Source organism: Dendrobates tinctorius, unplaced genomic scaffold (genome assembly GCF_039654945.1).
Source record: "Dendrobates tinctorius isolate UK_male_01 unplaced genomic scaffold, ASM3965494v1 ptg000048l, whole genome shotgun sequence".
NCBI lineage: Eukaryota > Metazoa > Chordata > Amphibia > Anura > Dendrobatidae > Dendrobates > Dendrobates tinctorius.
Genome location: NW_027361716.1, coordinates 13,774,596 through 13,788,678, shown reverse-complemented (window position 1 = coordinate 13,788,678; position 14,083 = coordinate 13,774,596). Strand labels below are relative to the sequence as shown.

At 49.8% G+C, this 14,083-nt stretch overlaps 2 protein-coding genes across 6 annotated transcripts in view; one reads left to right on the top strand and one right to left on the bottom strand.

Annotated features, from left to right (window-relative positions):
* ELP4 (elongator acetyltransferase complex subunit 4) overlaps positions 1 to 12,213 on the bottom strand; it is a 527,861-nt gene extending 515,648 nt beyond the window's left edge. For all 4 annotated transcript variants that reach the window (XM_073576300.1, XM_073576302.1, XM_073576301.1 and 1 more), the window contains exon 1: positions 12,019 to 12,213. In XM_073576300.1, the coding sequence (XP_073432401.1) occupies positions 12,019 to 12,184 (166 nt within the window). In that variant the 5' untranslated portion in view covers positions 12,185 to 12,213. The remainder of the gene's footprint in view (positions 1 to 12,018) is intronic.
* IMMP1L (inner mitochondrial membrane peptidase subunit 1) overlaps positions 12,201 to 14,083 on the top strand; it is a 110,436-nt gene continuing 108,553 nt past the window's right edge. For both annotated transcript variants that reach the window (XM_073576306.1, XM_073576304.1), the window contains exon 1: positions 12,201 to 12,361. The gene's annotated coding sequence lies outside the window, so the exon portion shown is untranslated. The remainder of the gene's footprint in view (positions 12,362 to 14,083) is intronic.

The window sequence follows — 14,083 nt, the reverse complement described above, 5'->3', positions numbered from 1 at the left end:
CTACAAGTCTTAGAGGTGCCCGCAAAGCTCAGGATCATTACATCCATGTGGTGCGACATTTGTGTTGTACAACAGTATTTTCCCATCCATATCACAGAGACAGGATCCCCGATAACCCCCACGTCTGACCGAGAAGCAACCACAAGGATCTTTTCCTCCTCTTAAGCTTTTTTTTCCCCTTTACAAAACACCTTGGCCACATTGCAAAGTAATTTCAAGGAGAATCTGACAGTAGCATTAACCCTCCTAAGGCCGGGGTCACACTTGCGAGAAACTCTCATGAGTCTCGTGTCTCAATACCTGGCACTGCCGCCGGCACTTGGGACCGGTGCGCTCAGCTGCATAGAAATACATGCGGACGCAAACTCCGGTCCCGAGTGCCGGCGGCAGTGCCGGGTATTGAGACACGAGACTCGTTAGAGTTTCTCGCAAGTGTGACCCCGGCTTAAGCTGTATATATGGTCGTGCAGGTCATAGAAGGCTGATTACAATACCGTGATATCTGTGATACGTCTTATTGCAGAGAAATACATGCTTTTCTTACATGTAAATGAGCTGTTAAGATCTATGAGCCAAACATAGCTCTTCTGCGCATCTGCCTCCAGAGATTATCATCAATGAAAGAGGGTGTAACTCGTGAGAGACATGTAACGCCTGACAATTAGGCTAGAACCACATGCGATATGTTAATGACCCTCGGCTACAGCACTGCTGTGTGAACTGAGTATCAGTGCTCTGTGCTCCAATCCTCTCCCTTGACAGAATTACAGCACAGGTGCAGAGGACACGGAGAAAGAAATTTTTCTATCTCCTCTATGATCTATCACGTTGTTTATCAGTCTGCACATCCGAGTGTAGTCCGATGTTTCACACGCACCTATAAACTTGGGTGCAGTGAAATCAAGAGAGAAGAGAGCTACCATTACAAGAGATGGGTAGAACCCTGGATGTTCGGGTCTGATGGGTTCTGCTGAACAGTTAAAAAAAGGTTCGGGTTCAGGCACCAGAACAGAACCCGAACCCCATTCACTTAAAAGAGGGGCCTGAACATCCAGTGTTTGCCACGCTGTCAAGTGCATGACAGCACAGAACACACTGCCCTCTGATCGGTGGTAAATTACCGCTGGTGAGGCAGCTGCAGTTCCCATGCTGTCAAATGACAACGTGAGCCCACAGCTGAGATCGGAGGAAAAAGTTTACCTCCGGTCACTGGCGTCAGCTGATGGGATTACTACTTTTATCAGCCTATGCCTACTGCCACTAATAATAGCGGGACCAGGTGCATGCAGACTAAATAGTTTAAAAATCAGGAAAAAAAAACCAGCATATGTTCCCCTGTATTTTTTAGGACAAGCCAGGCAAAACTGACAGCTGGAGGCTGTGACTCTCCGCTTTATCATGAATGGTTATCAAAAAGAGAGGGGTCACCACATTTAACTATTTAAATAAATTAAAAAAAAAAAAAAAAAATGCATGTGGTCCCCCCCATTTCTGACAACCATCCAAGCTAAAGTAGACAACTGGGGGCTGGAATTCTCAGGCTGGTAAGGGGCCATGGATATCGCCCTCCCCCAGCCTAAAAATAGCAGCCTGCAGCTGCCCAGAAAAGGCACATCTTTTAGATGCGTCAATTCTGGCATTTTGCCCGGCTCTTCCCACTTGCCCTTTGACGGTGGCAAGTGAGGTTCATATTTGTGGAGTTGATGTCACCTTTATATTGTCTGGTGACATCAAACCCATGGCTTAGTAATGGAGAGGAATCTATAAGACAACTGTCCATTACTAATCCCATAGTTGTATTGTAAATAAAGACAAAGCAAGTATAAAGTCCTTTATTTGAAATAAAAAAAGTAAACGGTTTCTTTATTTAAAAATAAACAGTTATACTCACTGAATGCTAATTCCACGGGAAGCCAACATCTCCCGTCAACAAACAAAACAAAAAAACACCATATTCCTCACCTGTCCTTCGTTCTGTCGCACTCTGTTATCCATGTCGGGGAATAAACAGTTTTCAACCTGGACGGTGCCAAGATACGACAGTCCAGACTGAGAACCACTGGTGAATGAGCTGCTGCGAGCGCAGCCTCAGTGACAGGCGGCGACATCATCATTTTATCATCAAAATTTACAAAACCATTTTTAGGGACCACCTCACATTTGAAGTGAGTTTGGAGGGCCAACATGACAGAAAATACCCAAAAGTGACACCATACTAAAAAATTGCATGCCTCAATGTGGGAAACAGCAAAAGAGCAAAAAGGTTTACCCGTCCAGGCCTCCAGACAAATGTACTATCAGGATGCAGTGGACCCATACAGTATAATTAAGATGGCAACACAGGTGCAAGAATACCGATGAAACAACCGCTCACAGCCTACCAATACATGGAGGGGGTGGTTGCCTGGTATGTTAATGCACAATAAAAAAACTTGCATGCGGCGCTGTTCACACTATGGCCATGCACAGCATCCAGGCCAGCAACCGCCCCCTCCATGTATTGGTAGGCTGTGAGCGGTTGTTTCATCGGTATTCTTGCACCTGTGTTGCCATCTTAATTATATGGGTCCACTGGATCCTGATAGTGCATTTGTCTGGAGGCCTGGACGGATAAACCTTTTTGCTCTTTTGCTATTTTCTATTATTGGAGGATTTTTAAGTCCTATTTCTGTGCTATTCCATGCCTCAATGTGCTCAAAATCACATTCAAGAAGTTTATTAACCCTTCAGGGGCGTCACGAGAACTAAAGCAATGTGGAAGCAAAAAATGAACATTTTACTTTTTTTCACAAAAAAATTACTTTATACCCAAACTTTTTTTATTTTCACAATGGTAACAGCTAAAAAAGGACCACAAAAATGTGTTATGCAATGTCTCCAGAGTACGCCGATACCCCGTATGTGGGGGATTGCCACTGTTTGGGCGCATGGTAGGGCTCAGAATGGAGGGAGTACCGTTTAACGTTTTGAACGCAAAATTAGCTGGAATCAACGACAGGCGCCATGTCGCGTTTGGAGACCCCCTAATGTACCTCAACAGTGGAAATCCCCCAATTCTAACTTCATCCCTACCCCTAACTGTATCCCCAACACAACCCTAACCCCAACCCTAACTCTAGCCCCAACCATACCATTAGCCCAAACCCTAACCCAACTGCAAAGAACGGAAAAAAATACTTTGTATTTTATTACTTTTACCTAAGTAAGGGGATGAAAAAAGGGGGTTTGATTTGCTATTTTTTTTTTTATTTGAGCACTGTGATATGGGTTAGCACAGTGATCAAAATTAACCAATAGGAAAAATCTCCTAATGTTGCCGGGTACTGGCAGGCAGATCTCGGCAGGCGCAATGAGCATACACTTGCCATTTTCCTCCAGAAAGAAGATGGCTTGTATCGGGGTACAAAGCCGGAGGTCCAGAGATGGTGGAGGTACTGGGGGGGTGGGTGAGTTGCAGGAGGACCGCATTTCTCTCTCCTCTGGTATGCTAGATCAGAGCAAAGCAGAGAAAAATGAATAGAAAATCAGACTTTTTTTGCAATTGCCGTTATTCCGTGAATAACGGCGATCACAGGACTGGGGGCGGTAAAAACCGACCCAAATCATGTTCTTCAAGATCTCATCTACCCTCGGTAGCTGAGACCCTGGAGATTTTCCGAAGCTAGAGGTACTGGAACGTTATTTATCAGCGCCGTTAAAAAGCGGCCCTGAGGAATAAGGCCCCTTAACAACAGCCGTTAAGAGGCATATCGGCGGTCGTTAATGGGTTAAACCCGCTGGAGCGCCTTGTGTTTACAGCAGAATGCCTGTGAATCACAAGGCAAAGTAAAAGAAAGAGTGAATTGGGTCCAACTAGTTGACCGAGTCAGATTTTTACGAAAACTTGTCAAGGGCTTTTATTGGTTTGGTAGTGTGGCGAATCCCTCTCTCCACTCCGGGTTTGGAAGTGGCTCTATGGCCAAGATTCCATTGAAATCTGTCAGTTTGGAGTTTGCAAGCTGCAGAGCAGGAGACTCTGTGCAAAGCTAACACAGAGCTAGGGAGCTCAAGGTGGCTGACAAACCCAAGAGACATGGCGGTGGGTTCTCAACACGGACCATATTTGTGGAAACCGGGCTGCGATCTGAAGAATATCACTCCTGTTATGTGAGACTGAGAATAAAGACATTCTTTAAGTTGACCTTTCTGTGGTCCCTGTCTATCACACTGAATCAACCCCACGGGACTACAGTGGTAAGAAAGTCCTCTGTGCTGTGGAGATCTGTACTGCGTGTGGTGAGACTGTCCTGTGTGTTCTCTAGCTCTGTACTCTGTGGTATGAATGTTCTGTGTGTTCTCTAGCTCTGTACGGTGTGTGGTGAGAATGTCCTCTGTGTTCTCTAGCTCTGTACGGTGTGTGGTGAGAATGTCTTCTGTGTTCTCTAGCTCTGTACGGTGTGTGGTGAGAATGTCCTCTGTGTTCTCTAGCTCTGTACGGTGTGTGGTGAGAATGTCCTCTGTGTTCTCTAACTCTGTACGGTGTGTGGTGAGAATGTCTTCTGTGTTCTCTAGCTCTGTACGGTGTGTGGTGAGAATGTCCTCTGTGTTCTCTAGCTCTGTACGGTGTGTGGTGAGAATGTCCTCTGTGTTCTCTAGCTCTGTACGGTGTGTGGTGAGAATGTCCTCTGTGTTCTCTAGCTCTGTACGGTGTGTGGTGAGAATGTCCTCTGTGTTCTCTAGCTCTGTACGGTGTGTGGTGAGAATGTCCTGTGTGTTCTCTAGCTCTGTACGGTGTGTGGTGAGAATGTCCTCTGTGTTCTCTAGCTCTGTACGGTGTGTGGTGAGAATGTCCTGTGTGTTCTCTAGCTCTGTACGGTGTGTGGTGAGAATGTCCTGTGTGTTCTCTAGCTCTGTACGGTGTGTGGTGAGAATGTCCTGTGTGTTCTCTAGCTCTGTACGGTGTGTGGTGAGAATGTCCTGTGTGTTCTCTAGCTCTGTACGGTGTGTGGTGAGAATGTCCTGTGTGTTCTCTAGCTCTGTACGGTGTGTGGTGAGAATGTCCTGTGTGTTCTCTAGCTCTGTACGGTGTGTGGTGAGAATGTCGTGTGTGTTCTCTAGCTCTGTACTGTGTGTGGTAAGAATGTCCTGTGCGTTCTCTAGCTCTGTACAGTCATGGCCAAAAGTTTTGAGAATGACACAAATATTATATTTTCACATGATCTGCTGGCCTCTGGTTTTTATGTGTTTGTCAGATGTTTTTATCACATACAGAAATATAATTGCACTCATATTATGAGTAGCAAAAGGTTATATTGACAGTTAGAATGAGTTAATGCAGCAAGTCAATATTTGCAGTGTTGACCCTTCTTCAGGACCTCAGCAATTCTCCCTGGCATGCTCTCAATCAACTTCTGGATCAAATCCTGACTGATAGCAGTCCATTCTTGCAAAATCAATGCTTTTATTTTGTCTGAATTTGAAGGTTTTTTGTTTTTTTTCCACCCGTCTCTTGATGATTGACCACAAGTTCTCAATGGGATTAAGATCTGGGGCGTTTCCAGGCCATGGTCCCAAAATCTCTATGTTTTGTTCCCTGAGCCATTTAGTTATCACCTTTGCTTTATGGCAAGGTGCTCTATCATGTTGAAAAAGGCATTGTTGATCGCCAAACTGCTCTTGGTCGGTTGGGAGAAGTTACTCTTGGAGGACATTCTGGTACCATTCTCTATTCATGGCTGTGTTTTTAGGCAAGACTGAGAGAGAGCCCATTCCCTTGGCTGAGAAGCAACCCCACACATGAATGGTTTCAGGATGCTTGACAGTTGGCATGAGACAAGACTGGTGGTAGCGCTCACCTGGTCTTCTCCGAATAAGCCGTTTTCCAGATGGCCCAAACAATCGAAAAGGGGATTCATCAGAGAAAATGACTTTACCCCAGTCCTCAGCAGTCCACTCCCTGTACCTCTTGCAGAATACCAGTCTGTCCATGATGTTTTTCCTGGAGAGAAGTGGCTTCTTTGCTGCCCTCCTTGAGACCAGGCCTTGCTCCAAGAGTCTCCGCCTCACAGTGCGTGCAGATGCACTCACACCTGCCTGCTGCCATTCCTGAGCAAGCTCTGCACTGCTGGTGGCTGATCCCGCAGCTGAAACACTTTTAAGAGATGGTCCTGGCGCTGGCTGGTCTTTTTGGGCGCCCTGGAGGCTTTTTGGCAACAAGGGAACCTCTCTCCTTGAAGTCCTTGATGATGCGATAGATTGTTGACTGAGGTGCAATCTTTCTAGCTGCGATACTCTTCCCTGTTAGGCCATTTTTGTGCAGTGCAATGATGACTGCACGTGTTTCTTTCGAGATAACCATGGTTAACAGAAGAGGAACAATGATGCCAAGCACCAGCCTCTTTTTAAAGTGTCCAGTGGTGTCATTCTTACTTAATCATGACAGATTGATCTCCAGCCCTGTCCTCATCAACACCCACACCTGTGTTAATGGAGCAATCACTGAAACGATGTTAGCTGGTCCTTTTAAGGCAGGGCTGCAATGATGTTGAAATGTGTTTTGGGGGATAAAGTTCATTTTCTAGGCAAATATTGACTTTGCAAGTAATTGCTGTTAAGCTGATCACTCTTCATAACATTCTGGAGTATATGCAAATTGCCATTAGAAAAAATGAAGCAGTAGACTTTGTAAAAATTAATATTTGTGTCATTCTCAAAACTTTTGGCCATGACTGTATGTGTGGTGAGAATGTCCTGTGTGCTCTCTAGCTCTGTACTGTGTGGTATGAATGTTCTGTGTGTTCTCTAGCTCTGTATGGTGTGTGGTGAGAATGTCCTCTGTGTTCTCTAGCTCTGTACGGTGTGTGGTGAGAATGTCCTGTGTGTTCTCTAGCTCTGTACGGTGTGTGGTGAGAATGTCCTGGGTGTTGTATAGCTCTGTACGGTGTGTGGTGAGAATGTCCTGGGTGTTCTCTAGCTCTGTACGGTGTGGTGTACGGTGTTGTATAGCTCTGTACGGTGTGTGGTGAGAATGTCCTGGGTGTTGTATAGCTCTGTACGGTGTGTGGTATAGCTCTGTACGGTGTGTGGTGAGAATGTCCTGGGTGTTCTCTACCTTTGTACGGTGTGTGGTGAGAATGTCCTGGGTGTTGTATAGCTCTGTACGGTGTGAGGTGAGAATGTCCTGGGTGTTGTATAGCTCTGTACGGTGTGAGGTGAGAATGTCCTGGGTGTTGTATAGCTCTGTACGGTGTGAGGTGAGAATGTCCTGGGTGTTGTATAGCTCTGTACGGTGTGAGGTGAGAATGTCCTGGGTGTTGTATAGCTCTGTACGGTGTGTGGTGAGAATGTCCTGGGTGTTGTATAGCTCTGTACGGTGTGAGGTGAGAATGTCCTGGGTGTTGTATAGCTCTGTACGGTGTGTGGTGAGAATGTCCTGGGTGTTGTATAGCTCTGTACGGTGTGTGGTATAGCTCTGTACGGTGTGTGGTGAGAATGTCCTGGGTGTTCTCTACCTTTGTACGGTGTGTGGTGAGAATGTCCTGGGTGTTGTATAGCTCTGTACGGTGTGAGGTGAGAATGTCCTGGGTGTTGTATAGCTCTGTACGGTGTGAGGTGAGAATGTCCTGGGTGTTGTATAGCTCTGTACGGTGTGAGGTGAGAATGTCCTGGGTGTTGTATAGCTCTGTACGGTGTGAGGTGAGAATGTCCTGGGTGTTGTATAGCTCTGTACGGTGTGTGGTGAGAATGTCCTGGGTGTTGTATAGCTCTGTACGGTGTGAGGTGAGAATGTCCTGGGTGTTGTATAGCTCTGTACGGTGTGTGGTGAGAATGTCCTGGGTGTTCTCTACCTTTGTACGGTGTGTGGTGAGAATGTCCTGGGTGTTGTATAGCTCTGTACGGTGTGTGGTGAGAATGTCCTGGGTGTTGTATAGCTCTGTACGGTGTGTGGTGAGAATGTCCTGGGTGTTGTATAGCTCTGTACGGTGTGTGGTGAGAATGTCCTGGGTGTTGTATAGCTCTGTACGGTGTGTGGTGAGAATGTCCTGGGTGTTGTATAGCTCTGTACGGTGTGTGGTGAGAATGTCCTGGGTGTTGTATAGCTCTGTACGGTGTGTGGTGAGAATGTCCTGGGTGTTGTATAGCTCTGTACGGTGTGTGGTGAGAATGTCCTGGGTGTTCTCTAGCTCTGTACGGTGTGTGGTGAGAATGTCCTGGGTGTTCTCTAGCTCTGTACGGTGTGTGGTGAGAATGTCCTGGGTGTTCTCTAGCTCTGTACGGTGTGTGGTGAGAATGTCCTGGGTGTTGTATAGCTCTGTACGGTGTGTGGTGAGAATGTCCTGGGTGTTGTATAGCTCTGTACGGTGTGTGGTGAGAATGTCCTGGGTGTTGTATAGCTCTGTACGGTGTGTGGTGAGAATGTCCTGGGTGTTCTCTAGCTCTGTACGGTGTGTGGTGAGAATGTCCTGGGTGTTGTATAGCTCTGTACGGTGTGTGGTGAGAATGTCCTGGGTGTTGTATAGCTCTGTACGGTGTGAGGTGAGAATGTCCTGGGTGTTGTATAGCTCTGTACGGTGTGAGGTGAGAATGTCCTGGGTGTTGTATAGCTCTGTACGGTGTGAGGTGAGAATGTCCTGGGTGTTGTATAGCTCTGTACGGTGTGAGGTGAGAATGTCCTGGGTGTTGTATAGCTCTGTACGGTGTGAGGTGAGAATGTCCTGGGTGTTGTATAGCTCTGTACGGTGTGTGGTGAGAATGTCCTGGGTGTTGTATAGCTCTGTACGGTGTGTGGTGAGAATGTCCTGGGTGTTGTATAGCTCTGTACGGTGTGTGGTGAGAATGTCCTGGGTGTTGTATAGCTCTGTACGGTGTGTGGTGAGAATGTCCTGGGTGTTGTATAGCTCTGTACGGTGTGTGGTGAGAATGTCCTGGGTGTTCTCTAGCTCTGTACGGTGTGTGGTGAGAATGTCCTGGGTGTTGTATAGCTCTGTACGGTGTGAGGTGAGAATGTCCTGGGTGTTCTCTAGCTCTGTACGGTGTGTGGTGAGAATGTCCTGGGTGTTCTCTAGCTCTGTACGGTGTGTGGTGAGAATGTCCTGGGTGTTCTCTAGCTCTGTACGGTGTGTGGTGAGAATGTCCTGGGTGTTGTATAGCTCTGTACTGTGTGTGGTGAGAATGTCCTGGGTGTCGTATAGCTCTGTACGGTGTGTGGTGAGAATGTCCTGGGTGTTCTCTAGCTCTGTACGGTGTGTGGTGAGAATGTCCTGGGTGTTCTCTAGCTCTGTACGGTGTGTGGTGAGAATGTCCTGGGTGTTGTATAGCTCTGTACGGTGTGTGGTGAGAATGTCCTGGGTGTTGTATAGCTCTGTACGGTGTGGTGTACGGTGTTGTATAGCTCTGTACGGTGTGTGGTGAGAATGTCCTGGGTGTTGTATAGCTCTGTACGGTGTGTGGTATAGCTCTGTACGGTGTGTGGTGAGAATGTCCTCTGTGTTCTCTAGCTCTGTACGGTGTGTGGTGAGAATGTCCTGGGTGTTGTATAGCTCTGTACGGTGTGTGGTGAGAATGTCCTGGGTGTTGTATAGCTCTGTACGGTGTGTGGTGAGAATGTCCTGGGTGTTGTATAGCTCTGTACGGTGTGAGGTGAGAATGTCCTGGGTGTTGTATAGCTCTGTACGGTGTGAGGTGAGAATGTCCTGGGTGTTGTATAGCTCTGTACGGTGTGAGGTGAGAATGTCCTGGGTGTTGTATAGCTCTGTACGGTGTGAGGTGAGAATGTCCTGGGTGTTGTATAGCTCTGTACGGTGTGAGGTGAGAATGTCCTGGGTGTTGTATAGCTCTGTACGGTGTGTGGTGAGAATGTCCTGGGTGTTGTATAGCTCTGTACGGTGTGTGGTGAGAATGTCCTGGGTGTTGTATAGCTCTGTACGGTGTGTGGTGAGAATGTCCTGGGTGTTGTATAGCTCTGTACGGTGTGTGGTGAGAATGTCCTGGGTGTTCTCTAGCTCTGTACGGTGTGTGGTGAGAATGTCCTGGGTGTTGTATAGCTCTGTACGGTGTGAGGTGAGAATGTCCTGGGTGTTCTCTAGCTCTGTACGGTGTGTGGTGAGAATGTCCTGGGTGTTGTATAGCTCTGTACGGTGTGTGGTGAGAATGTCCTGGGTGTTCTCTAGCTCTGTACGGTGTGTGGTGAGAATGTCCTGGGTGTTCTCTAGCTCTGTACGGTGTGTGGTGAGAATGTCCTGGGTGTTGTATAGCTCTGTACTGTGTGTGGTGAGAATGTCCTGGGTGTCGTATAGCTCTGTACGGTGTGTGGTGAGAATGTCCTGGGTGTTCTCTAGCTCTGTACGGTGTGTGGTGAGAATGTCCTGGGTGTTCTCTAGCTCTGTACGGTGTGTGGTGAGAATGTCCTGGGTGTTGTATAGCTCTGTACGGTGTGTGGTGAGAATGTCCTGGGTGTTGTATAGCTCTGTACTGTGTGTGGTGAGAATGTCCTGGGTGTTGTATAGCTCTGTACGGTGTGTGGTGAGAATGTCCTGGGTGTTGTATAGCTCTGTACGGTGTGTGGTGAGAATGTCCTGGGTGTTGTATAGCTCTGTACGGTGTGTGGTGAGAATGTCCTGGGTGTTGTATAGCTCTGTACGGTGTGTGGTGAGAATGTCCTGGGTGTTGTATAGCTCTGTACTGTGTGTGGTGAGAATGTCCTGGGTGTTGCATAGCTCTGTACTGTGTGTGGTGAGAATGTCCTGGGTGTTCTCTAGCTCTGTACGGTGTGTGGTGAGAATGTCCTGGGTGTTGTATAGCTCTGTACTGTGTGTGGTGAGAATGTCCTGGGTGTCCTCTAGCTCTGTACTGTGTGTGGTGAGAATGTCCTGGGTGTTCTCTAGCTCTGTACGGTGTGTGGTGAGAATGTCCTGGGTGTTGTATAGCTCTGTACTGTGTGTGGTGAGAATGTCCTGGGTGTTCTCTAGCTCTGTACGGTGTGTGGTGAGAATGTCCTGGGAGTTGTATAGCTCTGTACGGTGTGTGGTGAGAATGTCCTGGGTGTTGTATAGCTCTGTACTGTGTGTGGTGAGAATGTCCTGGGTGTTCTCTAGCTCTGTACGGTGTGTGGTGAGAATGTCCTGGGTGTTGTATAGCTCTGTACTGTGTGTGGTGAGAATGTCCTGGGTGTTCTCTAGCTCTGTACTGTGTGTGGTGAGAATGTCCTGGGTGTTGTATAGCTCTGTACTGTGTGTGGTGAGAATGTCCTGGGTGTTGTATAGCTCTGTACTGTGTGTGGTGAGAATGTCCTGGGTGTTCTCTAGCTCTGTACGGTGTGTGGTGAGAATGTCCTGGGTGTTGTATAGCTCTGTACGGTGTGTGGTGAGAATGTCCTGGGTGTTCTCTAGCTCTGTACGGTGTGTGGTGAGAATGTCCTGGGTGTTGTATAGCTCTGTACTGTGTGTGGTGAGAATGTCCTGGGTGTCCTCTAGCTCTGTACTGTGTGTGGTGAGAATGTCCTGGGTGTTGTATAGCTCTGTACTGTGTGTGGTGAGAATGTCCTGGGTGTTGTATAGCTCTGTACTGTGTGTGGTGAGAATGTCGTGGGTGTTGTATAGCTCTGTACTGTGTGTGGTGAGAATGTCCTGGGTGTTTTCTAGCTCTGTACTGTGTGTGGTGAGAATGTCCTGGGTGTTCTCTAGCTCTGTACTGTGTGTGGTGAGAATGTCCTGGGTGTTGTATAGCTCTGTACTGTGTGTGGTGAGAATGTCCTGGGTGTTCTCTAGCTCTGTACTGTGTGTGGTGAGAATGTCCTGGGTGTTCTCTAGCTCTGTACTGTGTGTGGTGAGAATGTCCTGGGTGTTGTATAGCTCTGTACTGTGTGTGGTGAGAATGTCCTGGGTGTTGCATAGCTCTGTACTGTCTGATGACCTGTAGACAGTGACACAGACGCGTGTATACGTCCTAGGTCATGCAGGCCCATGTGCAGTACATAGTGTGGCCCCTGTGCGGACATGTCGCCGCTGTCAGTTGCTGGGACGCTTAGTGTTCTCCACACACCTAGAACGTGATCCAATGCGGGGACGCCAGTGGAGACGAGGAGCTGTCCGTTGTGCACGGAGGGCCGCGTCCCCCTGATGGCCGGGAGCTTTCCTCGCACCTTCCTCCTGAAGCTCGTCTCAGCCCCGGCTACAGCACTCACGCCGCGGACACCGGGCGCAGCCATCTTGTTTCACCAATCAACAACGCGCTGCATCATGGGAAAGCGTGACGTCGGCGCAGCCAATTAGATGGGAAGAGTCTAGGCAGCGAGCCAATCAGGAGCCTGCTTAGTTACAGTTGTGCTGAGGTCAAGCGTGCTGAGCAGTGAGCCGGCCTCCCGTATATCCTCGGGACTTGTCAGGTGAGTGGTTGCTCCATATTACAAGCAGTCATGTACTGGGGCCCGTGGTGACCGTGCCTGGCTCACCGTGCCTCAGTCATGGCCTCCCGGACTATGCAATGGCCTGGTTTTAAATGAGCCTTAAGCTTTAAGTCTAATGTGTACGTGGTGCACAGTGTTGTGGGGGCTGGTGTCAACGCAGCGTGCGCAGGGGATAGAGCGGTGTGTCAACGCAGCGTGCGCAGGGGGTAGAGCGGTGTGTCAATGCAGCGTGCGCAGGGGGTAGAGCGGTGTGTCAACGCAGCGTGCGCAGGGGGTAGAGCGGTGTGTCAGCGCAGCGTGCGCAGGGGGTAGAGCGGTGTGTCAGCGCAGCGTGGGCAGGGGATAGAGCGGTGTGTCAGCGCAGCGTGCGCAGGGGATAGAGCGGTGTGTCAACGCAGCGTGCGCAGGGGGTAGAGCGGTGTGTCAACGCAGCGTGCGCAGGGGGTAGAGCGGTGTGTCAGCGCAGAGTGCGCAGGGGGTAGAGCGGTGTGTCAGCGCAGCGTGCGCAGGGGGTAGAGCGGTGTGTCAGCGCAGCGTGCGCAGGGGGTAGAGCGGTGTGTCAGCGCAGCGTGCGCAGGGGGTAGAGCGGTGTGTCAGCGCAGCGTGCGCAGGGGGTAGAGCGGTGTGTCAACTCAGCGTGCGCAGGGGGTAGAGCGGTGTGTCAGCGCAGCGTGCGCAGGGGGTAGAGCGGTGTGTCAGCGCAGCGTGCGCAGGGGATAGAGCGGTGTGTCAACGCAGCGTGCGCAGGGGGTAGAGCGGTGTGTCAACGCAGCGTGCGCAGGGGGTAGAGCGGTGTGTCAACGCAGCATGCGCAGGGGGTAGAGCGGTGTGTCAACGCAGCGTGCGCAGGGGTTAGAGCGGTGTGTCAACGCAGCGTGCGCAGGGGTTAGAGCGGTGTGTCAACGCAGCGTGCGCAGGGGGTAGAGCAGTGTGTCAACGCAGCGTGCGCAGGGGGTAGAGCGGTGTGTCAACGCAGCGTGCGCAGGGGGTAGAGCGGTGTATCAACGCAGCGTGCGCAGGGGGTAGAGCGGTGTGTCAGCGCAGCGTGCGCAGGGGGTAGAGCGGTGTGTCAGCGCAGCGTGCGCAGAGGGTAGAGCGGTGTGTCAGCGCAGCGTGCGCAGAGGGTAGAGCGGTGTGTCAGCGCAGCGTGCGCAGAGGGTAGAGCGGTGTGTCAGCGCAGCGTGCGCAGCGTGCAGAGCGGTGTGTCAGCGCAGCGTGTGCAGGGGGTAGAGCGGTGTATCAACACAGCGTACGCAGGGGAAAGAGCGGTGCGTCGGCGCAGCGTACGCAGGGGAGAGAGCGGTGTGTCGGCGCAGCGTGTGCAGGGGAGAGAGCACGGTGCGTCGGCAGTCTTGAATCAAGTTATGACCCTAGTTGTAGTCCGGGCTCAATTCCAGTGTTCATTCCAGCCCTGACCCTGGTTCTCGCCCTAGCCATGGTTCTTGCCTAGGCCCCCGTTCTAGTCTTCATTCTATTCCTGGCCCTAGTTCTCGCCCTGGCCCTAGTTCCAGTCTTGATTGTAGACCTGTCTCTAGTTCTTGCTCTCGCCCTAGCCCTGGTTCTAGTCGTGTCTCTGTTCTTGCCTAGGCCCTAGTCTTGAGTTTAGTCCTGGCCCTAGTTCTCGCACTGGCCTTAGTTCTAGTCCTGGCCCTAGTTCCAGTCTTGATTCTAATCCTGTCCCTGGATCTCGACTTGACCCTT